The following is a 27,530-nucleotide window of genomic DNA, read 5'->3' as shown; positions in this document are numbered from 1 at the left end:
TAAAAAACAACAAATGTTGGATTTGGAAGAGTGGAGTATTTTTTGTTTGTTTGTGTTAACCATTTAGTACTCCTACTTTTCCCTTGATACCTTCACATTGTACCTTCTTCTGTCTATCAAACCTCACTCTCTCCCCTCCCATGTAGTTTTAGTCAATTTTACTTTTTACTGACCAACATAAGATTGTGCTCTTATTTATAAGTACATTCCTACTTAAGTTTTGAATGGATTATTTTGTTTATTTTCTAAGTTTTTCACTATGTGAAAAATAGGTTTTTCATCTCTGTTCTATTTTTGTAAGAATCTCTGATGCAAATCTTTTCATTTCCACAGGACCGGATTTTAAAATTCTATGCACAGATGTTTACTCTTTCACCATTACATATGACCAAGGAGATTTATACAAGCTTAGGTATGTTTATTAAATTTTTTTGTGCTTAAGGAAATGGATAGGAAATAACTTTTCAGAAAACACTGTAAATGAATGATATCATATTTTTAAATTTTTCTTTTCAGCTAAATATTTGAAGTTATACTTTCTTTCTAGAGAAAATTATATTCCTACTCTTTCAGCTGGTATAGATATAAGTAATCCTAATGTGATCTGCTTACTTAAAAAGGTATTCACTTGCTATATGCTTTTTTAAAAATTTAAATAGTTCTGTATTTAAGAATTCTGATTTTTGAGAACTGTTACGCACTGCTTTTCAGGTTCGTCTTCTAAATGAATATCAGAAAGAGGCTCCATCTTTCTGGATTCGTCACCCAGAAAAGTAAGTCCTCTAATTTATGCTAATATAAAATATAGGAGTGTTACTGTCCCATGTACATTACAAGGAGAAAGAATAGAGACAGTCTTAATTGACTTACGTTTTTGGGAAGGGGTTCATAGGTTTATTTAGCTTTTCATGTTTTGTGCTTTCCTACATGAATGGCTCTATGCAAATATCATTTTATATTATTTATTTATCACAACAAAGCAAAATGAAGTTGCTGTAGCCTCCAGTTCTTTTATAATTTGTCTTTGCTAGCTTGGACAGGATCCTTAAGTGTTCTTTAACCTTTTTTCTTTCAGTTCTAAAATTTTTTAATAAGGTTGTAAGAGCAACTGTAAATCTAAAAAGGAAAGTTAAGTTTGGAGAGCCAGTGTTGAAGTAGAAAGAACATATGTTTTATAAAAAGCAGGAAGAAATTGGATGTGAATCCCACCTCTACCATTTGCTGAAACATAAAAAAAAAAAAAGTTGTTTCTAAAAATTTTCACTTCATTATTCTATAAATATAAAATATATCACTGGTACAGTGGGTGTGTGTATGTGTAATAGCATTTGTTTTTTTCTAAAACTGTTTTGTTCCCAAACTTTAAGGTATATGGAAGAAATTGTGGAGAATACTTTGTCCTTATTATCAGTTAAACATGATCAGAGCCATCTTGTCTCACAAAAGATTTTGGATCCAATTTACTTTTTTGCATTGGTTGATACCAAGGCTGTGTGGTTCAAAAAGTGGATGGTAAGGAAAAATGGAATGTTTTTATACTTTTCAGTGCATTGCTGTATTGTTTCAAAGAATAGCTAACATTCCAGTTTTTACTGTGTGCTAAGAGTTCTAATCACTTTTACATGTTAAACTCATTTAAATCTTACAGCAATCTATGAGATAGATGGTATTATTACCTCATTTTACTGATGTGGGATCTGAGACATGGAGAAGTAACTTAAGATTGTTTACCTAGTAAGTGACAGAGCCAGAATGGGATTTTAAATGATAATCTAGTAAACTGAATGATCTATCCAAAATCTAGTCTTTTTTAGTTTAAAAGCTTCAGATTTTTTAAGTAGGTATGGTAGAATGTGAGTTCAATGTTCATTTTTCTCTGACTTAGGAAGTATGTCTGAAAATGTCCTTTCATTTACTTCCTCCTGAACCTGTAGTTTGGAAAATGTTTAATGCCTGAATGCCGGTGATTTCCAGGGGAGCTCATTACTGTTCTGGAACTGAAACTAATTGAAGAGTAAAAGAGATCCTTATGCTGTTCCTCCCTCATCTGCTGAGGAATAAGAGTGGTCTGTGTGGTAGTAGCTGCAGCAGTGCTGGCTTTTATTCTTACATCTTTGTCCCTCTAAAACTGGTCTGCCAGGCATTATGTATTTGCTGCTGTGGGGAAGGGAGAAGGGTGGGACCATGACTTGCCATGCGAAGCAGCAACATGTTTATTTACTGCTTGGCACAGTTTGGACATTACCTAGTTTGGCTTATTTTTATTTTTATTTTTGTTATCTAAACTGGATAGTAATGCCTAATTAACCAAAACCCAGTTCTGTCCAGGGTTTAGCCCTTACCTGGCCTATACTGTTTATGTTTGATAAGTGTTTGCTCAATTTAATTAACTTGAACCCTTTGTTTCTTACATCCGACACTTTCTCCTTAATTTTTAATTATCAAATTATACCTTTATTGTAGAAAACATGTGAAATATGTAAAACCACAAATTAAATTTCTATAACACAGGTATAACTATTAAGATTTTGGTTATGTAGTTACATTATATACAATTGTAAATTTATCAGTTTAGGTCTTTAACAAATCCTATTCTGTTGGGACTCCTGGGTGGCTTAGTCATTAAGTGTCTGCCTTCTGCTCAGGTCATGATCCCAGGGTCCTGGGATCTAGCCCCGCATCGGGCTCTTTGCTCAGTGGGGAGCCTGCTTCTCCATCTGTCTGCTGTTCCCCCTGCTTGTGCTCGTTCTCTCTCTCTCTCTGACAAATAAATAAAATCTTTAAAAGAAAAACAAATCCTATTCTGTTTATAATTTTTTCACTTAACATTTTTTATTGTTGGTACTTGATTCTCAAGAGTATGCAGCGGATCACAGGAAAACTAACCAACAGAAAATTCTTTAAAAAAAAATCAGCTCCTGAGTGTGTTCTAATATTAATGAAAATTCATCACATTACCCTATACTCATCTAAGTCAGAGGTTGGCAGACTTTCTAAAGGGCCAGCAGTAAATTTTTGGTTTTGTGGGCTGTACTGTCTCTGCACCTACTCAATTCTGTTGTAACCCAAAAGCATCCATAGATAATATATAAAACTTTATGTACCAAATCAGGTAGCAGCTGAACTTGGTGTGAGGGATATAGTATAGTGACTGGTCTAAGGCATGCGCAATGAGGATTTCTTTTCAGAACATGATCAGAAGTTGAATTGTTGGTTACCATTTCTCTTTTAAAACTGAAAAAAGGATTAATGGTTTTTGAAAACATTTTAAACCACTAGGGTTAAAACACACAGGGTTTCTATTAAACCTCAATTAACCAATACCCCATTTAATTAAACTCTATTTCCTAGAATTGTGATAGTTTTTTCCAAGTATAATACTGTTTAATAGTTTTTATTAAGTAAAATGAAGAAGCTATGTTGAAAATACATATCTAATATAATTTAGTAATATTGATGTATAGTCTCCCCTTTGTGCAATGCATAAAAAGCACGTTTTAATCCTACTATATTTAGCTCTAAGGAGAGAATTATTTTTTGGCACTTCAAATCACTTAAAATATGTGATTGGCAGAAAATGATTAAGATACTGTTCTTTCAGAACATTTCATGCTTGGCAAACTTCTGCATATGTAGACAGTAGAATATCCTCTTCATTGTGAGGGTTGTGATCTTCTCCTCCCCCACTTTTGTATCTTTCCTTCAGATATGTGTGTTGATAATGGTTTTAAAATAACTTAGCACAGAAACTGGTTGCATTTGAGGGATCGAATATTTTTTCTACTGGTCTGTTAATAAATGATCCGTAGTTTTTTCTTATCATTTGCATTCTTGTGATTGCTATGCTCATAATCCATCGTACATAGAAAAACCTGTTTTGTACTGATTACAATAATTTAAAACTTGTTGGTAATTTATGTTATTGGAAATGATGCAGGAAAAATAGGCTTTGGTATAGCTTGAATATTAAATATCATTTTCTCCTAATTTTAGCATGCATATTATAGCAGAACTGCAGTACTAAGACTTCTAGAAAAGAAATATAAATCTCTGGTAAGTCTATTTCTGTCCTTATTTTGAGAAATAATATCACAAAAACATATACAGTGTAATAAGTTGAATGTGCAAAGTTGAGTGATAATTAATCTTGGTTGATGAAACAATCCCCCTTTTATGTGATCTTTTTAAAACTACCGTTCTGTGAAATATAAAAGGATATAAGTAGAGACTTAAATTATAGTCAGGATAACAATTAGGAAATCCATAATTACAGAGTAAATTGAGATGCTTAACAAGCTAGTTTGAGATAAGCCCTATTTTTAAGTATTATAACTTAATTCAGGTTGGGTATTTGTAGGGGAGTTAGTTCTGTAAAATATACCCAAGCTTTTGACTGAAGGTTGTATGAAAAATGCAGAATGTTAAATGCTTTTGTATTTACAAAATTAATTCAAGTTACACCAAATATAAACTAATACTGTAAAATACATTAGCAAAATTTTCTACATTTATTGCTATTGGTAGAATAGTATGTACAGGCATTGAAAGGAATTGAAAAGCAATCAAATCTAATAACAATTGACAAACATAAAATGTGAACTTTATTAAAATATTTTTAAAAGTTCTCATATGACTTTGAAATAAGTATTATTTCTGTAGTTAGAATCTTGAGTTTAAAAGGGCAAGTGAAATATTCCTAGAGTTGTGAACTCTCTGAGTGCAGTAGAGCATAAATGAAAGAACAATAATTTTTCTGTGTTTGAGAATCAAGAACATTGAGTTTCAGAAAGGAGAAGAGAGGAATGTTGAAGAATAGAGTGAGGATTTATTAGTAGAAGTAGTAAGTGTTTGGGGTGCCTGAGTGGCTCAGTCCATTAAGTGACTGACTCTTGATTTTGGCTCAGGTCGTGCTCTCCAACAGAGGGAGGCTCCAGGCTCAGCAGGGAGTCTGCTGGAGATTCTCACTCTCTCCCTCTGCCCCTCCCCCTACTTGCGGGGCTGCTCTCTTTCCTTTTATCTCTCTCTCTCTCAGATAAATCCTAAAAAAGTAGTGTTTAAGAATTTTTAATGAATTGAAATAGTCTTTCCACATCTCATTTCCCTCCCATTCCTATTTTAAATGAAGATTTTTGCCATATGAATATAGACTGATCCTGTCAGAATAGAGGAAGGGGGGAGAAACCCCAGTGATTCGCCCTCCCCATGGTCTGTCATACAAATAATTTACTGTTGCTATCACAGGAGCCTGGGTGGAAGTTTTGCAAATGTTTCTGATAGATTAACTTTTTAAATAAGGAACAAATTTTTAAGAGTTAATTATACTATAATCAGTTTTTAGTCTGAAAATAGTTACTTTATTATAAAGAACTTTATATCAAATACATCCTGTACATAATGGGTCAAACTTGCATGAGATTTCAACTTAAACCTTATTTTCTCTTAAAAAGCTTTCCTAAACTTACAAAATATGAGTGAGTTCATAATAATAGAGGATGGATGGCAACTCAGGTACACTTACTTGCTAACTCCTAACATGGAGGAAGGGCAGGGGAAGGAAGTTAAAAAAACAGGGTATGTGAAAAACCAAGAGAAAACTTAAATTTTAGCTGTCAATATTTTTTTTAAATGACTTTGCGAGGGCAAAAAAAGGAAATACACTACATAAAGCCATTTCAGAAGTCCTTCCCTTAAGGGTAGATTGGGCAAAGAATGAAGTTGTTTAAATAAAAAGTTAAATACTTATGCTGATAGCCAAAATGCTTTTCAACTAGTTCATGACTTTACAATGCTATGGAAATAAAGCTCTCAGCTTTCTCAGTTCTTAAAAATAGACAGCACGGGGGTGCCTGGGTAGCTCACTCAGTTAGCATCTGCCTTCCGCTCAGGTCATGATCCTAGGATCCTGGGAATGGAGCCCTATATTAGGCTCCCTGCTCAGCAGGGAGTTTGCTTCTCCCTCTGCCCCTCCCCCCCATGCTTGTATACACGCTTTCTTTCTCTCAAATAAATAAATAAAATAAATAAATAAAATCTTAAAAAAATTGACAGCAAGCACATAAATTGTGTTGCCTAATGCTACCTACTTAAAATTTCATAAATGTCATAAATGTAATAGAATTGCACAGAGTAGCCACTAACCATGTATTAGTTTTAAATTATAATTAAGGAAAATTAAAAATACCCAGTTCCCTCAGTTTCCCTAATTACATTTCAAGTTTTCAGTAGCCACATATAACTAGTGGCCACTCTGCTGGACAATGCAGACATTCCTCAGTTGCAGAAAATGCTATGAGACTATGGAGAAGCTAGAAGAAATGCTTTAGCAGGTCATCGTGCCAAACCCACTGCCATGATTAAAGCCTTTATGTAAGGAGCTCTAACAAAGCAAAAGACAAATGCATGGAATGGTCTTAAAGTTCCCACTGTACATGCACAAAATCTGATCTTCAATTCTGAAAAGTAGGAATAGAGTTTATATTCATTTTTCCCAATGTTTCTTTTCAAAAGTTGGGCCACGTATACTTTAAAATTTACACACACACACACATACACACACACACATCTTTTGATATTTGCATCTACTGAATATATAAAGGAGTTCTCCATAGGGAATAGAAAGCTGATCTAGTTCATATTCTGCTGGCTAGATAGGAAGAAAAGACTCTAAGGCAAGGGAACTGGGGATATTGGCAAGAGAGTTCTTAAAGTCATGGTCACAGAATTTTTGCATCTTTCACTGTAAAGTGTGAAGTATGTATCTATTTTTGTCCATTGACACTGACATTATAGCAATATTGTTGGTCCACAAGTATGAATGATGCCATTGTTAAAATATAATTGGGGAGGCTGAGCTTCAGTGGCCTGGAAAAATATTATTTTAAATATTTTTCTTAAATAATTTTTCCAGCATATTTTTAGAACCTTAATTAACTTTTTTTTTTTTTTTTTTACTGCTTGAACTTGGGGGCTGTAAATTTCTAGAATTAATAAGTTATTATTTTATTAGATAACTACAGCAGTTCAGCAGTGTGTTCAGTACTTTGAGTTGTGTGAAGCCATGAAAGCCGATGAGATTTTGGGTCATTCAAAGCATTGTGGTAAGTATTGTTTTCCTCTGTTACATACTTTTAAAGATGATACCTTTTAGTAACTTAGTTTTTAATGGTCAGTAGCATGGTAAATTAGATCACTTCTGCTAATGTAAAATATTTTCACAAATTTAAAAGACACAGCATGATGATGACTTTAATAACAGCTGTACATTTGAAATTAATGCATTATCATATGGATTGTTACATATGTAGTTCTTCAATTTATACTAGAGTATATGTCCTAGTCTGTTATATTGAGATAAGATACTGTTCATTCTTTCCTCTGGTATATTAGTCATTTAATTGACCTTTATGCGTTTTAGGAGGAGAACATTTCTGTAAAATACTGTTTTATTACTGGATACCCCACCCTTTGATTCCTGTCTGCTTATCCTCTTTCTGAGCTAAAATACCCTAGATGTTTCATAATCTGGCCTTAATTACTCTATTGAATCTCAGGAATAAGTAAAGTGGATCTTCTCTTATAGTCAGATTCTGCTACGTACCAATGTCTATACACTTTTGTTAATCTTTTTTCCTTCTCTTTTATCACTTCTCTAAGCAAATAGTACGTTCTCTGAGAATATGAAGATCTTATTTTTTTTTTATCCTTGGGTAAATTCTTTATCTAATTCAAGCAAGAAAAATGGTCAAAGACCAGTAATTAGTGGGTTTCAAAAGCTAGTGTTTTGTAGTAAAGGGGGAAGTATAGAAGCCAGAATTTATTCAAGAGGAGGAAAAGGATAAGTTTATATAAACTTACCTCATTTATAAATTTATGGATTTTTAAAATTTCTTGATATTAAAATGTTGTATCTAGTGATTTTTTTCCTCCCCCTACCATTCTACTAGGACATCATGGCTTTGCTCTCTTCCCTATCTAGTGAAGACCTGGGGTGCTTCATGCTTTTTTTTTTTTAGCCATTTCTTTCAAAATCCTTGCTCTTTCTCTTTCATTTCAGAGTTTCCTGTCTGCAGTTTCTTGTCTTTAGATCAACTCAGTCTTCCATCCTCTCTGGTCTTCAGGAAATTGAGCAGAGAGCATTTGTTATGCATTCAGTGGGCATACTGCTTTTCTAACCATAGCAACTGTGTTGCATCCTCTTAGGTATTTTTTCTTCAGTGTCCACAATAGCTATTGCAAGCTTTTACCAGTCTTATCAAGGGCCCTGCTTTACCCTGGCTCACTTTTCTTTCAAGAGGAGACTTTGCATCCTGCTACACTAAGAAAAGTAGAACTTGGCAGATATGAATTCCCCAAACGTCCTGCTTCTGAGCATACAAATGCATGTTTATAAGCCCTTATCAATATCCCTTTTCTTTGGACTGCAGTGAATAGGTATTCTTTTCCAGATTGATTTTTTGTTCTTGATTCTGTTCCCCTCTGGTGTTCTTTGGGTTTTGTTTCCATGTTTTAGAACTGGGACATTGCTTCACTTCTTACTGTGTCTCTCTTTCTGTTGGTACTTGCCCTGCATTATCCAAACCTCCTGCAGAGAAGCTTCCCTGCAGAGAATACTCTTTTAAGTATCCTAAATACGCCCAGAGCCCATTTCTTTACCTCCTGTTCACTTTTCAACAATGGAAATGAGGCAATTTCTAGTGCTCCATATCTTCCCTTTATCCATTTTCCCTCTTTCTTGTCCTAATTTTATAGCCTTTGCCTCTGTTGACCCTTTCTTCTTCTTGGTACCATTCTTTCTTGGAATTCCTCATTCTCATGAGGAATCCTCATTTCACTGGAAAGGCTCTTTTCTTTGTATGTGTGTATTCACAAGGGTGTTGCCCTTTTTTCTCACCTTAGTCTACCTGTTCTCTCTGCGGGAGCCCATTTACTTTCATGGTTTCAAAAACTATATATGGGTATGGTGACTCTGAAATATTTAAGTCTGCCACTTTACTGAATTCCAGATCCATATACCCTTATCATACTTAGAATATCTATCCGGGTGCTCCATGGGCACTTTAATATTAAAATATCAAAGACTGAAATCACTTTATTCTGTATCTAGAGTGGTTTCTCCCTCCTTTCTCCTTTAGAATTACTTAAATTCACTATGTATACAGATGTTGAGGTAGGAACTCGAGAATTTTCTTATTCTTTCACAGTCCCCATGTCTAAGGCCTATTGACTTAATTTTCTTCAAGATTTATCTGTCTTCTCTTCTCCATTCTTGTTGCTGATGCTTTTGCTCATGATTTTTTTTTAGTCTGATTTCATACCTTTACCTTCTTCCATCTACCTTTTATGCTACCATCAGGGTTAGTTTTTTACATGCATATTTGATTACTTTCATGCTCATAACACTTCAATATCATTTCAATCACCTCTATAATAAAATCCATATTCCTTTTGTAGCTTAGTCCTCTGTTATCTGCCCCTGACCCTCAAATTCTGGTCATGCCAGACTGCCATGAAATTGGAAGCCCAGTTTCATGCTTCTTACTGGTTTTTGACACCAGCAAATAATTCATGGTCTTATATCAAACAGGTACTCAGTAGATCTTGAATATATGGATGAATGATATGTATTAGGTGTATATATTTTACAGATTCTAATTTCATTTGCTAACATGGTTATAAATACAATCTTTTATAGTATTGACTTTTAATTCGTAGAATTAAACAGTAATATTTTCTATTGACTTCCTCCCTTAACTTATTCTTGAAGTTCCTCTTGATAACAAATGATAATTCTGACAATCTTATGCTGATTTAGAAGGAATACTGTATGCATCTTACACTTCCCTGAGCTTAAATTTTGTGATGAATGCTTTTCCTCAGAGATTTAGGTGTTATAGAATCTTAAGAAAGATAATTAACTTTTTTTTTTTTTTTTTTAACACCAACAGAGTCTTCATTATAGACTGCAACCTTATTTAATGTTTGGAAGGGAATGAAGATAGGTACTATCTAAAATATAATAGCATTAAAATAAATATTTGTTTGCTTCTCTTTTAAGGGAACAAACAGAAAACCTTCTACTACTCAGGACAAGAATTACAATATATTTATTTCATTCACTCACTGTGCCTTTTAGGAAGGTTATTAATCTATACACAAGGCAGACGGCTATTTCCCATAAAGCTGAAGAATAGAAAAGGTAAGTACAATTAGGAGAAACGAATATGTCAGCTTGGTAAGGTTAATGTGCTATGAATTACTAAACTTTGGAGATTTTGCATGGTCTCTTCTAGGATACTTAGTGACATACCTTTTAATCTACTGATGGCTTGTATACCTTGAAGTATTACATTTGCTCTTATCAGTATGTGCTTTTCCCCTACATTCTAGTTTTTTCATCCAGCCTTTAATGCTTTCCTTATTTCTCCCTGTCTTTCAAAATCCTAGACATACTGAACGATCCAGATCTGGATTCAGAACTAGAAGACCTTGTTTAAATTCTAGTTCCCTTATAAACTGGTTATGACCTTTGGGCAACTCACTTAACCATTGCTTGTTTTTTTAATCTACAAAGATGGAATAATATCAGTGATACTGAGCTCACACAGTTTTTGTGATGATTAGAGATGTGGTTTCAGAACGCTGTTTTATAAACTGCAAAGCCCTGTACCATTTGATACATTACTATGTTACCCTAAGTCCTATTTTTAAAGTTCTCCCCATCAAACTTCAGCACATGCTATTACTTTTTTGCCTCCCTTAAAACTTTAAGTCTATATAGGACTATAGTCTAGCGACCAGCAAACTTTTTCTGTAATGTGTCTGATAGTAAATATTTTTGGTTTTGTGGGCTACATACTGTCTCTGTTGCATATCCTGTGTATTTGTGTATTCATGTGCTCATGTGTGCAAAAGAGTTATCACAGCAGGCCTGAGACTGCTATCCTTAGGAAAGCCTGCTTGCAAGGTTGCACTAGCTGGCATCTGGGAACTTGGATTTCTCACTCTTCCCAGAACCGATAAGAGTGGTTCACTGTGCCTACCTAAACTGTCTATACGCACAATGTAGTTTATACTGAATACTTGCTTTCCTTCTGGGAGTCTGGAATCCTGGTATGTGCTAAGTAGAGTGTGCTTACATCATCAGCCCCCAGTAAAAAGCTTGGGCACTGAATCTCTAAGGAGCTTCTTGGTAGCCAACATTTTACGTGTGTTGTCACAGCTTGTTGCTGGAAGAATTAAGTATATTTTGTGTGACTCCACTGGAAGAGGACCCTTGGACGTTTGCACCTGGACTTCACCTCATACACTTTTGCTTTGTATCTTTTGTTGTGAAATACCATAGCTGGGAGCACAACTGTATGTTGAGTCCTCCTACTGAACCATTGAATCTGGGTATGGTTTGGGAGACCCTTGACACAGTTTATACACCTTTATTTATTTATTTATTTTTAAAGATTTATTTATGTATTTATTTGTCAGAGAGAGAGAGAGAGGGGGAGAGAGGGACACAAGCAGGGGGAGCAACAGGCAGAGAGAGAAGCAGGCTCCCCACTGAGCAGGAAGCCCGATGCGGGGCTAGATCCCAGGATCCCTGGATCATGGCCTGAGCCGAAGGCAGATGCTTAACTGACTGAGCCACCCAGGTGCCCCATGTACACCTTTAAAAGTGTAAAACAAAACAAAACATTTTTAGCTTACGAGCCTTACAAAATTAGACCATAATTGCTATAGTTTGCCAATCCTATTATGGAGTATCTTCATTTTGAATACTTTTGTACCGTTCCCTAGTTGTTTTACTTAAGGTTTTCTCCTCAGTTACGCTGGTTGTGAGCTCCTCAACAAAAACTGTATTATGTACTGATATATCCTGTGGTCATGTAATTCTAGGCATAATGAGCACTTAGAGAATGGACTTTCAAGAAAAGAGCTGCCATTTTATAGGATATTGTTGAACTTTACAGAAATAGAAAGATTAATAAATGCTTGTAATGTTACTGCAAGTATTGAACTGAATTTTATATGTCTATCATCTGTAATTTAGCACTTTATGTTGACTTTTAACATCGACCTTTTGGCCTGACGAATGTCATAGGTCATCTCAAAACTCAGTTTTGAGAGCTTTGTTCTACGATATTAGCGTAAGTCAACAGTTACCTCTAAGTTTTACCTGCATTTTCACCAGAATCTTGATGAAAATAGTCTGCAGCAGGGGTTGGTAAATTACAGCCCATGGGCCAAATCTGGTACTGTTTTGTATGGCTTGTGAGCTGATTACTAGAAAAAATTATGACTATTTTGTGACATGTGGAATAAAATTAAAATTTTGGTGTATGTAAAATCTTATTGGAAGACCACTGTACTTGTCCATTTGCAAATTGTCTATGGCTACTTTACAACATCATAATTGAGTATTTGTAACAGAAACAGTTTGGCCACTGAGCCCAAAATATTTCCTCGAAAAAGTTTGATACCTTTTCTACAGTTCTATATAGATAAGTTGGCTGGAACAACATATGAAGCTGAATTTTATCGTTCCTAAAAAACTCATGGTTCTAATGAGATTCCAAGATCTTCCTGCTGTAGGTTTATATGAAGTGACGGGTCCACCATAAGTGGTAAAACTGCACCTGCACATAGGACCTGCTGTGTTACTGTCCTTGCCACCTTTTAACTTCCCATGTCTAATTTGTTTTCCTGGGGCCTTCTGTCCGGGGTTCCAGCTCCCTTCTCCTAATTTTACCACAGTCTCTGAAAACTTAGGAGGATGGGAAGCTCAGTTAAATTTTTCTAAGTTGTAAGTGTATACTAGAAAATAATCTTTTTCTTTTTTCCTTTTCAAAGATTTAGTATCCCTTACAGATCTTCTGGTTCTGTTTACCCAACTTATCTATTACTCACCGACTTGTCCAAAGATGACATCAGCTGCACATTTAGGTAATTCTGCTTCTATTTTAAATAGTGTAATAGAAAACATCTAAAAATACTTAATATTCCATTGTGTAGACTTTTTGAGTGACTGACCTAGTTTTGGTAAAGAGGTTTCCTAAGATGCAGTATTATTCATAACAAATTACGTTGGTCCTGGAAGTAAACCATGAAATTTAATTTTATTCATTGATGTTTTAAGATGTTCCTAATTTTCTACCTTTTTATGTAGAATTGATTTTTCTGAGAATTTTAATGTTGTTCTTAAGATCAGGATGTTCTTAAGAAATGCTACTAAGGGAAATTTGATTGATAGGTACTAATGTGTTCTTTCTTGCTGTTTTCTATGCTTTATACTTGCCTGATGTTTTGATCAGCCTGCTTGTTTTAGCTCACATCTAAAACTTCAGATCTTCTCTTATGAAAGAATAAAGCAAAAGCAAAAACTTCATGTTTTTGAATATAATAACTTTTAGTCTGGCTAAATGTTGACTGGCTTATAAAAAAGTGGTTTACAATATTTACATTTAAAAGATAACTTATACTTTTTCCTTTGACTATCAATGAAAGTTTACAAAGTAAAACACTTTAATAACAAAACACTCCCATAATCTATAGGCTCACAGTGTTCTAAACCTGGAAATTACTGTAGAGATGCTGGCAAAATTCTGAGAAGAATTCAAGTGAATCAAAGAAAAAAAGATAGTTTGGGCCACATATATTAATGCTATATGCACCTATCAATCAGTATGTTTTATTTATGTAATTATAACAGCTTATTAGTCTTAACAATGGCTCTCAAATTTCTTTCTGCCTTTACAGCATTTCTATGTATAAACATGTAGCTTATGTCCTCCTGTGATATGTTCCTATAACATACAGTGCTTCCTTTGTTAAAAATGTTCCTTCTTATAATTATTTGCCAGTGTCTTGGTTTACCATCTAGTGGCCTGTTTTTTGATTTTTTTTGTGTCTTAGTTACAGTGCCTAGCACAGTGTCTGGCACATAGTAGGCACTCAAAAATAGATAAAAGAATGGATGAATGAATGAATGGCCATATGCTCATCAGTAGTATCTCTCATTGCAAACAGGTTCTGGAACTGGTTGGAAAAAAATCACTAAACTTTTCTTCTCCATTTTCTTTTTGTCAAGTATTGACTTGAAGTCTTAGTGTGTTCATGGAGTATAGAATATTGTAACCTAAATTAAGAATTTTGGTGTTACCTTTAGTATTATTTAGTATTACAACCTAAGCTGCTAACTTTTGGTTCCTTACATTCTTGTAGAACACTATTTTGTGAGTATATTAGGTAATATAACCTGAAAATATATTGATTTATGAAACCAAAAATATCACACTTACTTTAGTGACTATTCCCTGTGTTACATTTATTTGTATTTGTGTTTTCCTGTGTATATTTTAAAAGAAAGTTTTTACAATCCTCATTCATTTCACCAGTTTTATGGTGATACGAGTAGTGGTGTGTTAGTCTTAAAGGAGGTTTTACCTTTTCTGCCCTTTTAGCCATCATTTTGTTTTACTTTCATTTTCTACTAGGCTGGACACTTGAATACATATATTTTTTTTCTTTTTAAAGATTTATTTATTTATTTGAGAGAGAGAGTGCCTGTGCGACTGGGGGGTGAGGGGCACAGGGAGAGGGAGAGAGAGAATCTCAAGCAGACTCACCATTGAGCTTGGAGCCCGAAGTGGGGCTCTGTCTCGTGATCCCGAGATCATGACCTGAGCTGAAATCAAGAGTCAGATGCCTAATTGACTGAGCCACCTAGGTGCCCCAGAAACATATTTTAAGAAAAAAGAAAAAGTGAATACAAGTGTTTGCTGGGAGGAGAAGAGTTGTACATTTGCTTCAAATCACATCTGCACTGTTAGCAGTGACTTAATGTCAAACAGTGAATGATCTTCTGTTGTTTCTCAGCATTCAGATTTGTCATTTACTTTTGAAAAATTAACTTGATATATTGAGCTTAATTGATCACCCCTTAGGTTTCAGGTTATGACTTGACAATACCTCATCCTTTGGGCATTGCGTTGTGTGATTTTTTTTTTTTAAACTATTTAACTTTGATGTTGATCTTTTTAGAACAGCAATGGCTAAGTCATAAATAAGATATATTAAGTTCTTAATGTTTAAAATTTTAATATCTAAAAGTACTTGTTTATCAGATAATTACTCTCCTGCAAGTATGGTGACTGAAGTTCTTCGGATACTCTGTGATCAAAAAGAATGTGCAATCGAATGCTTATATAATAACACTGTGATTGAGGCACTTCTTCAGCCTATTCATAATTTAATGAAAGGAGCTAAGGTTGGTATTTACTAAAGAGAGTCTTTTAATTGGGTATTGGGAATATTCAGTGGGACTTTATTTTTAAATTTGACGTATTTGAAATATTTATTAGAATATCTTTCCACATATGAATGTATTTTATGCTGACCCTAGATTTTTATTTAATGTTAAATCATAGTTTATGTAGTCAGTTGATTTATTTGTTATTGACAGTGTAGGGGGAAAATACATATAACATAATTTTCTTTTCTAGTCAGGCTTAGGTATAAGGATTGAGGGAGGTTATTAAGGTATTTGTCTTGGCAAATCTAATCTTGTGAATTTTATTATTTGTTTTAACAGTAATTTTATAGCCTTTACATTGTTTTGCTGAAGAGTCAGCTCTGTTTTATGTGAAGAACTAGTTTTTTAGAAAAAAAAAAAACTTACACATATGTTCAGAACTGGGATGCTCATATGTCTTTACAGTTTGTATGGCCCCTTCCTTTGCATTTTGTAATTGAATCCTTACAACTGTGGCTGAAAGAAGTGGATTGCTCGAGGTCCGACATTTAACAGGTGGCAGAGTTGGTACCACTACTAACACTGCTATCTGTCCATTTCTATGACTTAAGCTTCGGGGGAATGACTTAAATCTTAATAGGCTAAAGATTTTGCCTTTCCATGTCTGTGTTTTGTAGGGTTTTTACTGTTTTCATCTCCTGTGCCCACTCCTCAATGGGCTGGGCAACTGTTCATCCCATGATATAGTCATTATTCGTTGCTCATTCAGAAAACATTAAGCATTTATGTGAATGTGGTACAAAGTATGGAATTCTAGGAAATTAAGGGGCTGTAATTTTGATTTTATGGTTAGCCTTAGGAAGATAAGCAGAGAAGGACCAATAGAATTCCTAATATAGTTTAATGTAATAAAATGCCATAATGTCAATGGTGATATGAAATATGAACCTCATACCAGAGTTGAGAAATGTGCTCTTGGATTTTGTTTCAGAACTGTTGTTTGTCTTTGCTTTCATATATCTTTAACTTTTTATCTTCTTGTGGCTTCTTTCCTTTATCTGTAAATATGCCTGAATCTGTCTCATAGTTGGGATGAGAGAAGCCCTTGATCATCCAATGCACATCTTTAGCTACCACCTAATATCTGATCTTAACAATTAATTATGGAAGACTGCCATTGTTTCCTGGCTCCCTCTATTCTGTCATGTTTCAAAACACTGCATTTTGATCTTACCTCCATCACATCATTGATTGCTGTTGCTTGTAACTTCCTACACCTATAACTAGTGACCACTTTCAGACTATTATCTACCTGATTATTAACACAGTAGACAACTTCTAAAATTGTTTATCTGGCTTTCCTAAGTTCCTATATATTTTTTGCCCTCCCTTTCTAACCATTCTTTCCCTGTCACCTATGAGGGCTCCCCTACCAGGTCCCTGCTGTCTTCAGTGAGTCACGACCTGGTTCACTCTTTTCTCTCAGAAGAGAGTTTTTCCTAGGTGATTCCCTCCAGTCATGAAGATTAGATGTATAGTTAACATCTAAGTTTAGATCTCTTCAGCTCTAGAGTTGTCTTTAGATGCCTGCTAAACACCTTTTTGAGTTACTCCATGAGCAAATCAAATGCAATTTTCAAAACAGTAGTTTTTGGTTTGTCAGTTTTTTTTTTCATTTTCTTTCTTTTCTTTTCTTTTTTTTAAAGATTTTTTTATTTTTTATTTGACACAGAGAGAGAGAGAGAGAGAGAGTACAAGCAGGGGGAGCGGCAGGGAGAGGGAGAGGGAGAAGCAGGCTCCCTGCTCAGCAGGGAGCCCCATGTGGGGCTTGATCCCAGGACCCTGGGATCATGACCCGAGCCGAAGGCTACACTTAACCGTCTGAGCCACCCAGGCGCCCCCTTTCTTTCTTTTCTTTTCTTTCCTTTTTTTTTTCTCTTGCTCCACTTCTTCAAGCTTGCTCGTGTGCTGAGTAGGACTGCTGTATATCTAGACTTCTTCCTCATTTTCTTCATTCCATTTGTAATTAAGCCCTATAGACTTGTTCTCTTATGTGTCTCTAAAATCCATGTATGTCTTTTAATCCCTACTGCTTCTGATTTTATTTAAGCTCTGATAATTCCTTGCTTGGAATATTGAAATGATTTTCTTATTTTTCCCAGTCTTTCACCTTTCTGGCCTGTCCTCTGTATTGTCACTAAAGCCATCACAATACTTTCCTACTTGTTGCTTGCTAGATAAATGTCTAGTTAAAAAGTCTGAAATTTATCAACTTTCATGTTGTATCCTACCTATTTTTTCCCATGTATTTCAGTTATAACAGATTATTTGCATTTTTTGACAAGGTTATAATATTTCCCTATGTTTGCATACTTTTCCCTCACCCTGGGAAGTCTTGGTCTAAGTGAAAAATTCCTTTCTTCAGACTATAGTTTGTTTGTTTTTTTTTTTCTCTGAAAATTTGTCCTAGTTCTTCCTGGGAAAGTTAGGTGTTTATTTCTCCATATTCCCATGTTATCTATTTCTGTAATTATGCTGGCATTATTCTTGAGTGTAAGAAACAGCCTTCTGGCACATAATAGACATTCTGTATTTAATCTTAAAGCCTCACCCATTGAACCACTACTGCATCATTGGTGCTTCGCTAGGTATTTGAAATATAGAAGAGATTAAGACTTGTACTTTCTTCTGAAGGAACCTATTCTAATAGGAAAGGCAGACTATTAAAATACTGGATGAGGAATAGAAAGGTTTAAAAAAAGCAAATATATGAGAGAAGGAAAGTATTCCAGGCAGAGAAGTTGTTTTAAGAAAGGTATTTAATATGAAAGTAATAGACTGTATCATAATGCCTAATATAATAAGGAAATATTCAGGTGAATATGCCTGACTCATAGTTATAAAGCTAACTCACTGAATTTATTAGGCCGTATTGATTTCAAAGTATAGATACTCAGATTTCTTATAGAGAATATGTGTATTGGCAGCTATGCAGGTATAGACAAATAAGTAGGCCCCCAGAAAGAACAGGAACTTTAGAAGACTTAGGCTTCTAGGTGGGCTCCAGCATTAATATGACTCTAGTTTTTAGTAATTGCCTTGTACTAATTTGCTATATGCTGGCAAGGATATTTTTAGTATTCCCACTTAAAATTAAAAGTAAAGAAATATGATTGTTTCACCCCCCCATTAGATGACATCATTGGTTATTGGTCAGCACGTGAATTGGTTGTCCTTACTCAGACCTATAATTCATGACCCAGCCAATTGCACAAAGGAATGGTGTTCCTTAGAAATGATGGCAGTGTGTTAGAAATCGTGTATAATAAAATTAGGGTGGATATTCAGGAACTGGTGAGTGGGAGTAAAGGGCAAAATGGATCTAGAGGAGCTACTGCATTTGTCAAACAGAATTATATGTAAAACTGTAATGAGAACAGCAGTGCTCTCAACTGTCTTAATAAACAATAACTGGTTTGGATAAAAAGTCTGTATGTATCTGCCTCATCAACTGTGCTGGTAAGTGAATGTAATATAGTGGCACATTTAATTCAGACGTACTTCATAGCCAAACAGTCATTAACTTTCTTTTTATTGTGGTAATATAACTTTGTTAGACTACACTACCACCCTTAAATTTTAGTCTGTGAAATGTTAGCATGTCATAAAATTATATGATTTGTTATCTTTTTAATGTACAGACTGCTCCAAATTGCTCTGAAACAGCTTTAATTCACGTAGCTGATATTTTGGCAAGAATTGCATCTGTAGAAGAAGGACTTACCTTACTACTTTATGGAGAAAATATGAACTCTTCTGAAGAAAAAAGGTATATGTCTATATTTTAAGTTTGTGGAATTTTTAGCACATTTTCTTGATCTGATTCAAAAGTTTCCAAAATGTCATGCAATATGTTAATAATGAAAATCAGGATAACTATTCTAGATAGTTAGGTTCCTGATCAGCCACTAACAATGTATTAGATGATTTCAGGTTGAAGTAGTAACCAGAATTATGGGCAATGCAGGCAGATTAGGCCTTGATGTGAGCAACTTCAAAGTGAGAATAGGAGGGTTCACTCTAGATGGGATGTTTTTGCTTCTTGGACTCTTTCAGTCTTCTAAAGCCACCCGCGATTGATTCAAGTCAAACCACACAAAGTGCACAAAGGAAAAGCTAACTTTTCCGTCTTCCTTCTCTACCCTCGCTTAGTTCTATCTCCTGGCTGTTACCAGTGGTAACATTTTGGTTATGCTTTTAGACTTTCTCTGAACTTATAATGATCTATCAAACATATATTCATAATCACAGAATTTTTGTTTCCTTTTCATAAAAATAATATCATATACAATATTCAGTTTTCTTATGTGTAACCATAAGCATCTTCCAAAATGAGTACAAAATGAAACACTGTTTTTAATAGCTCCATAGTACTTTGATATGGCTTTACCATAATATTTTCAAACTTTTCCCCTATTAATGGATATCAGGTTGTATCTAGGATTTTTGCCTCCATAAATAATATCACAATAAGTGTTTTGTTTTTTTAATCTTATTGATTGTGATGGATAATATTAATCTTTGAATATTGAACTCAGCATTGCATACCTAAAATAAATCCCATTTTGTTGTGGTATATAATTCTTTTTATACACTGTTAGGTTTGATTTGCTAGTCTTTGTTGAGGATTTTTGTGTCTATGTTCATGAGAGATATCAGTCTGTATTTTTTGTAATAGCATCATCTGGTCTTGATTTATTCTAATGAAAGCCTCATAATGAGTCAGAAGAAATGATTTCTGTTTTCTGGAAGAGATTGTGGAGAATTGGTATAATTTCTTCCTTATATATCTGATAGAATTCACTAGTGAACCTATTTGGTCCTGGTGTTCTCTGTTTTGGAAGATTATTAATTGATTCAATTTTTATATTAGATATGGGCTTATTCAGATTGTTTATTTCTTCTTGTGTGAGTTTTGGCAGATTGTGTCTTTCAAGGAATTGGGCCACTTTTCTAGGTGATTAAATTTGTGGATATGGATTGTTTATAATATTCCTTTATTACCTCTTTAATGTCCATGCGATCAGAATTGATGGTCTTCTTTCCATTCTGATAATAGTAATTTGTCGTTTTTTTTTTTTTTAACCTAGCCAGAGGCTTATCAATTTTATTGATATTTTAAAAAGACCAACTTTGTTTTCCTCTGCTGATTTTGGTTTTGTTTTTAACTTCATTGATTTCTGTTTTAATTTTAATTTTTTACTTCCTTTGGTTTTAGTTCTTTTCCTAATTTCCTATGGTGGAAGCCTTGATTATTGATTTTTAGATCTATCTTCTAATATATACATTCAGTGCTGTAAATTTTCCTCTAAGCACTGCATTTGGTGCATCCTATAAATTTTGATAATTTGTGTTTTAATTTTCACTTCAAAATATTTTTGAACTTCCCGAAAGACTTTGACCTATGTATTTATGAGTCTGAGAGTGCATTCTTTTTAATTTAAGGTATCTTACGGCTCAGAATGTGGTCTATCTTGGTGAATGTTTTGTGTGAACTTGTATATTCTGCTGTTGTTGAAGTATTCTATAGATGTCAGTCATATTTAGTTGGTTAATGATATTCAGTTCAGCTTTGTCCTTAAAATATTCATGCTGGATCTGTCAATAACATACTTTGTTATGTGTTATATCTCTTTATTGAGGTTCTGTGTTTATCCATTCTTCTCCTGAGTTCAGTGAGCATCTTTATGACCATTAATTTGAATTTTTTAAATTAGGTTCTTATCTCCATGTCATTTTCTGAGGTTTTGTCTTTTTGTTTGTTTGTTTTGTTTCTTCTGTTTCCTAATTTGTCTTGGCTCTGTTTTTTCTATGTATTAGGTGAAATGCAGGTACTTTTCTCAGTCTTCAAAGAGTGGCCTTGAATAGGTGATGAATCTCTAGTTCAGCCTTGTCCTAGCTCTTGATTGTCTTTCAAACCTTTGTGATTATCTCAACTGTCTGATTTATTATTGATATGCTGCCTTTTTTGAGGGCTTGCCAAGGCCTGTCCGTGATTCAAGGGGAGGAAACTCATTTAGCACCTAGTTTCAGTCTGATTAGAAGCCAGACCTTCAGGCCACAGCTTTGAAAGTGTGCAAATATATTTAGTCCTGTGGGGTCACATTTGTAATCACTGCTGGTCTCTAGACCAGATCTGGAGGTTTCTCCTGGGTGTGAGTTGCAAAAATCTGAGTTCCAGATGAGTGTATAAGATCTTCCCTGGGCAGTCTAATCCAGCTGTAGTGAGGCCAAGGGGGTGTGCAAGGATGATGTTTTCCTGCTTTTGTTCCTTGGAGTGCCTCCTTAGCCTCTTGATGTGTGGGAAACATGAAGCCTGTTCCTGAGGCTAAAGCTGTAGGCTAAGTAAATAGGCCTTTTTTATAGGAAGACTGGGATTGTTTCAGTCTGCTGTTGATGCAGGGCCCTGGGATTGATGGCCTGTCAAGAATGGTCTTTACAGTTGTTATACGCTGGTGGAGCTCAGGGCCAGGTGATCAAGGGGTGTGGTTTGTGTCCATCTGCTGGCTTGAGCAAGGCAGCTAGAGGGTGTAGAGAACAGGGCACATTCACTAGCTTTAGAAAGACAACAGGAAAATGTCTTGAGTGTATGTTTCCATGGGCTTCTGTAATAGAGGTGGAGAGTGCCTTGTCTGTATACTGGCTTTAGGTTGGGAATAGGAGACTTCCCCGACAGCTCACACTCCCATGTTCCAGCTGGGGAGTTGGGGAGTACTGCAACTCTCCACCTGGCCTCAGCAAGTGCCACAAAAGCTCACCCCTGCTGTACCAGCAAGGTGGTGGTAGCCCTGCTAGCAGGCCATGTAGAGAGTGCATCTGTGGCATCTCCCATCCTCATCTGTCTCTGAAGAGCATCTCAACTGTCCCCTGCCCTTCCAGCCAATGCCCCCACATTAGCAAATGAGTCTCCTTTACATACATACAGTCTAGGGGCCTGTCCAGACTACTGTTTCTTTGCTGGGTCTTGGGGCAAGACCACAAACAATCCCTTCAAGAGGGGAATCTGTTTCCTTATAGCTCTTTTAGACCCCCTGGATGTTAGCCCTTTTGGTTTTCCAAGCCAGGTGTTCTGTGGGCTTATTTCTCTGGTGTAGATCCCAGGAGTGGCGTCCCTGATGTGGGGTACCAACCTTTTACTCCTCTGGGAGAAGCATCTGTCTGGTGAGATCCCTTCTTGTTATGTGTTGCCATGCCGTGAGTGGGGTGTTTTTTGGGAGACTGTGTCTCTACTTCTCCTACCTGTTTTGATATGGTCCTTTTATCCTTTGTTGTGGGAAGCAGTTCATTTAGTTTTCAGATCTTTTTCACAGGGAAATGATCATATGTAGCTTGGGTGTGTCCATGGGAGGAGGATTTTCCTACCACTATCTTGGACCTCCCCTCCAGGAGCTTGCTTTTTAAGTTTTTTACTGTCTAAGAAATGTCCTCAGCTTTATTTTCTAGCCCTTAGATTCAGATTGTGGTTTGCATTTCTTAAGTTATATTTTTTCTATAAAAGAACATTCTTATTCTACTATCCTATTCTTGTTTCATGAGTTTTAAGTTCTCTTATATCCGTGAAGATACAAAGTTTTCATTTCTCATTTTCTTTTTTCCTTCCACATTGATTTTTCTATTTGTTGTCTTGGTTTCCAATTTTAAATTAGAGATTTCTTCAGATACTTAAAAGTCAGTAAATAGCTGTTTGAGAACTATGCAGGAACATGGGACCTTTTTACTTGTGGTCTTTGCTATGGGGGAATCTTGCCATGGATTTGTTTTGGGAACCTCTAATACCAGCCTCTTTAGTCTTTGTTCTGGTCAGATTCCATAGAGAAGGATCCTATAGCTAGCCGCCTGCAGAGAGTATAAGCTTAGCGGGAGAAGATTACTGGGTGGAGAAAGTGGTTTTCAAGTTTTACTCTATAAGCTTTGATTTAACCCTGTGGTACTCTCTACTGTTCTTGATCTTTGCCTGCTTTCCAAAAGATACGTGGGGGTGGCTATATGGAATGTGGAAGGGAAGCTGGTCAGACTTCTTTTTAAGTTGACTTTCAGGCAGCTCTTCTGTTTTCAGTCCCACTTCTACCCCTAGTAGAACCAATTTGAGTTTTTTGAGGGGTTCTATGAGATAAATTGTGTTCTGTTTTCTATATTGTGGCTGATCATTCAGTTTTTCCAGGTCCTGAGTTACTTTTTGTTTTTTTCAACTTTCTAGATTCCAAAACATTGTTACTGTCACATCCTTTCTTTTCTCCTTGACAGCTATAAAGGCCTTCTGAAAATTTCCTTCACTTTTGCATTTTAGTATTTTAAGAGGGTGCAGATGTGAATGTATGTGTTCAACCTGCCATATTCAACTGGAAGTCTTTTTCTATATAGATAATAATCTTTTGTAAAATGAAGAAGACTAACCTTTTGTCATGAGTTCTAAGGTTTCTTTTTATTCTTCATTACTTCCCTATTTCATTGTTTTTTTTTTTTTTGCTTATAGACATTTAATTATGTAGTCAATTTTTCCCCAATCATTAGTATTTCTAAGTTTTTAATTTTTAAAAATTTTTTATTATGTTCAGTTAGCCAACTTATAGTACATCATTAGTTTTTGATGTAGTGTTCAACGGTTAATTAGTTTCCCTTATGTTGAAGTTAAACAGATAAGACATTAAATGTCAGTTTCTTTTGAATCACCATCATGCTGTGGTTGTTTCTGATTATATTATTTATATTGGAAAAAGACTGGAATCACCTCAAATGTCCAATAACAAGAGGCTAATTGATTAAATTGTGTTTGTACAAAGGAGCACTTAGCAGCTGTGCAATGGGAACATGGAATTTTTTTACGTATTGCTGTGGAGTTATCTTCAGGATATCTGTGAACAAACAAAACTCAGAAGAATGTTTTAGAATGCTACCTTTTATATAATGGAAGGGAATATGAATAAACCAAATCCTATTGTTATTTTTCTAAAGGAGTGATAAAAGGGTAAACTGAAAAGTAATAGTTTTAGAGGAAGAGAGAAAACATGTGGATAGGGAGGTAGAGATTGAAGATATATGGGTTTATACCTTCATTGTACCTAGATTTGACTTTGGAATCATGTCGCTGTTTTACATGCTGAATGTAAAAGTTAAATCAAAAAGAAAAATTCACATTTCAAAGAAATTCAAACAAATGGGAATAAGTGAATTTAACTACCAAGCAAGTTAGTGACCTACCCATGCAGAGGAAAGAATTACCTCAAGTGATGACCTGATTTGAACATTTCTAGTGGGATATATCATAAGGTTGGAAGAAAAAATTCTCAAAATAATCTTAAACTGCAATCAATATATTTTGAAACTATTATGAACATATTCTAAAATAAAGCAAATAAGTAATTAGCATCATAAGGAATTAGAATATAGAATTAAAGAAGTTAAACTTGAATTTTAAATTCATAATGGAAATATAAGTATTAATTTATTTTTCTTATGCTTTTCTCAGAACTACCACTGAAGAGGCCTAGAAGTAATAACAATCCCTTAACAATGAGTTGGCACCCAGATTGTGGTCTCTAAATATCTAAGTTTTTGTTATTGTTGTTTTTTCCTACAAAAGGGGGAGGGGATCCTTGAAGGTAGTTGTTTCTGCATTGGGCTAGGAAATATGCAAGGTGATCCTGAGATATCTTACCATTCTAGAAAGTAAGGAAATTATCTAAGACTAAAGACATAGTGTCAGAATTACCCCAAGCCACCAGAAGGGGCCTCCTACTGGTTTAAGGTAGATAATTTGAGGATTAAAAAAATGACTTGAATGATTGACATACATAAAGCCTGCAAAAATGGTTTTAAAAACACACTAAAATTAAAAAAAAAAAAAAGCCTTGTCAATTACCATTTGAGGTTTTGAGGACACCAACTCATTATTTTGCAAGTTGATTAAAAATGTTCAAAATCTTTTTTTCTATTTCCTGTACAAACTGTATTTTTTTTTTAAAGATTCATTTGTTGATTAGGGGGAGAGTGTGCAAGCATGAGTACGAGTAGAAGGGGCAGAGGGAGAGAGAGAGAGAGAATCTCAAGCAGAGTCTGTGCTGAGCATGGAGCCCAATGCCGGGCTCAGTCTCCTGACCCTGAGATCATGACCTGAGCTGAAACCAAGAATTGGACACTTAACTGACTGTGCCACCCAGGCACCCCTGTACAAACTGTATTTTAATGTAACTATTAAGTTACTGTGGATAAAGTTCTTCATAGAAAAATTTTAGTTAATAAATGCAGAATAACTAGAAAATCATCATTTGGTAACTCCTAATGAAATAGTTGATTTAGGAAATTATCATGAATTGATGCTAAAACCATTAGGTGAAAGGCTTGATGTGGGGAGGACTTCCCACTGGAGAGTTCAGGCCCATACCATCTGACCAGTTGATTTTTAGCATCATTACAATTGGAATAACCAGATATGTATCTAATGATACGATGCAGTAGAAGGTACACAACAGCAACCACCTATGAAGTTATTTGGCCCAGAAAAAAGAAGTTGAACTTTAAGCCTCTAGATATAATTATCAATTTATAAGAAATATGGAAAGTAGAGGAACACATTAAATGACAGCATGGTGAAGCAATTATCCATATAAAGAATGGATAGGGAAAATATGTCATTTCTCCAAATTAATGGCATGGGTAAAAAAGAAAAGAGGGGGCCTAAATGGTCACAATAACTTAATGCACTCTGTGAAACTTGTTTGAATTTTGATTTATACAAATCTATTATAAGAAACACCTTAAGACAATCAGAAGAATCTTGATATGGGTGGATTATCAGATTATATTAAAAAATTATGTTTTGTTAGTTGGGGTATTGGCATGTAACATAGAAACCTTAATCAGAGATGTACACTAGGTAAAATGATGTCTGGCATTTAGCATACAATATTCTAGTAGAGGTGGGCAGAGGGGAAGGTCAGGGAATAGATAAAACAAGACTGGCAAAATGTTAATAACTGTTGAAGATGGGTGGAGGGGTACATGGAGTCAGTACCCTATCCTCTCCACAGCTTACTGTGTTTGTTTATAAAGCCAGAAAAACTAAAAGTGTGCTGCCCTGGAGCTAGATACCCTGGGTTTGAGTCCTGGCTCCACTTCTTACTAGCTATGTGATATTGTTTAAGTTACTTAACTCCTGTAAGCTTTAACTGTATTTCCTTATCTTTTTAAAAAGTGAAGAATATATCTACTTCATACGGTTAGTGTAAGAATTAAATGAGTTAATACATCTAAAATACTTAGAACAATGCCTGGCATATTAAGTATTCACTATGATTTCCTTATTTATTATTACTATGAAAGTGCCCAGCCTCTGAAATAGAGGAGCTACATCCTATTAATGGCTTGGGAACTCAGGATTATGTTTTTACTACAATCAGGTGAAGTTACATATGGCTGTGGGCCCATGGTGTCTATAACCTTTTAAGCATATAGTTTTGCTTTTTTCTATCTGCATATTCTTTCCTCTAGTCTCCTGAAACTGTTCTCCTTATTAGACATTTGTCTGTACATGTGTGGAAACAGGAATATTGATATGTTAGAGAATAGGTAGAGAACCGAAGGGAAGCCAAGTAAATGCAAAGTTTGTGATATGGCTAGACTTTTTGGTAGTACTTTAAGAGGTCATGATTTATAACATTGGAATCACTTTTAGTCTATCATGTTTTAGTCCTACAGGTGCTCATATAATTGCCCAGTTTTCGAAAAAACTTCTTGATGAAGATATTTCTGTTTTTTCTGGATCGGAAATGTTGCCCGTGGTTAAAGGAGCTTTTATTTCTGTGTGTCGTCAAATATATGGTACATGTGAAGGCTTACAGGTGTTAATTCCTTATAGTTTGCATGAGTCTATAGCAAAGGCGTGGAAGAAGGTAAGAATTTTCAAGCTTTTTTCCCTTCCTGTAAATCTTTATTTCAAATATAGTCACCATTATAATGCAGTTAAAATCTTTTACTGGGGCAAATATGACTTTCTTAGCATATTTTGCTAAGACAGTGCTCTGGGGAACATAATGCTTTTTAATTTGGTACAGGATGACTTCATCTCATTTCCTACCAGGGCAAAGTTCTAGGACCAAACTGGGCACTTCAAAGTCTTTTCTTCTGGTAGGAGAGCCTTTAGATAAATTATCTTTGCATAAATTGACATTCTTCTTTGGAAGCTATTTCTGAGCAATTTTTACAGACAGCTGGGGCTTTGTTATGGACACTG

General features: G+C 35.1%; 1 protein-coding gene across 6 annotated transcripts in view; it reads left to right on the top strand.

The window, feature by feature from the left end:
- The window catches only part of TBC1D32 (TBC1 domain family member 32), a 201,498-nt gene that overhangs the window by 35,318 nt on the left and 138,650 nt on the right, over positions 1 to 27,530 (top strand). For 5 of the 6 annotated variants that reach the window (XM_064598061.1, XM_064598056.1, XM_064598055.1 and 2 more), the window contains 11 exons: positions 334 to 412; positions 517 to 620; positions 712 to 773; positions 1,368 to 1,512; positions 3,994 to 4,053; positions 7,007 to 7,097; positions 10,055 to 10,195; positions 12,841 to 12,933; positions 15,114 to 15,256; positions 18,943 to 19,070; positions 26,988 to 27,189. In XM_064598061.1, the coding sequence (XP_064454131.1) occupies positions 361 to 412; positions 517 to 620; positions 712 to 773; positions 1,368 to 1,512; positions 3,994 to 4,053; positions 7,007 to 7,097; positions 10,055 to 10,195; positions 12,841 to 12,933; positions 15,114 to 15,256; positions 18,943 to 19,070; positions 26,988 to 27,189 (1,221 nt within the window). In that variant the 5' untranslated portion in view covers positions 334 to 360. The remainder of the gene's footprint in view (positions 1 to 333; positions 413 to 516; positions 621 to 711; positions 774 to 1,367; positions 1,513 to 3,993; positions 4,054 to 7,006; positions 7,098 to 10,054; positions 10,196 to 12,840; positions 12,934 to 15,113; positions 15,257 to 18,942; positions 19,071 to 26,987; positions 27,190 to 27,530) is intronic. The other variant, XM_064598058.1, reaches the window with a different exon arrangement.

Source organism: Mirounga angustirostris, unplaced genomic scaffold, assembly GCF_029215605.1.
Source record: "Mirounga angustirostris isolate CCGP_5_RB_7025 unplaced genomic scaffold, mMirAng1.0.hap1 SCAF_8, whole genome shotgun sequence".
Classification (NCBI taxonomy): Eukaryota; Metazoa; Chordata; class Mammalia; order Carnivora; family Phocidae; genus Mirounga; species Mirounga angustirostris.
The sequence above is the reverse complement of the archived record's forward strand: the minus strand, read 5'-3'. Positions and strand labels throughout refer to the sequence as shown.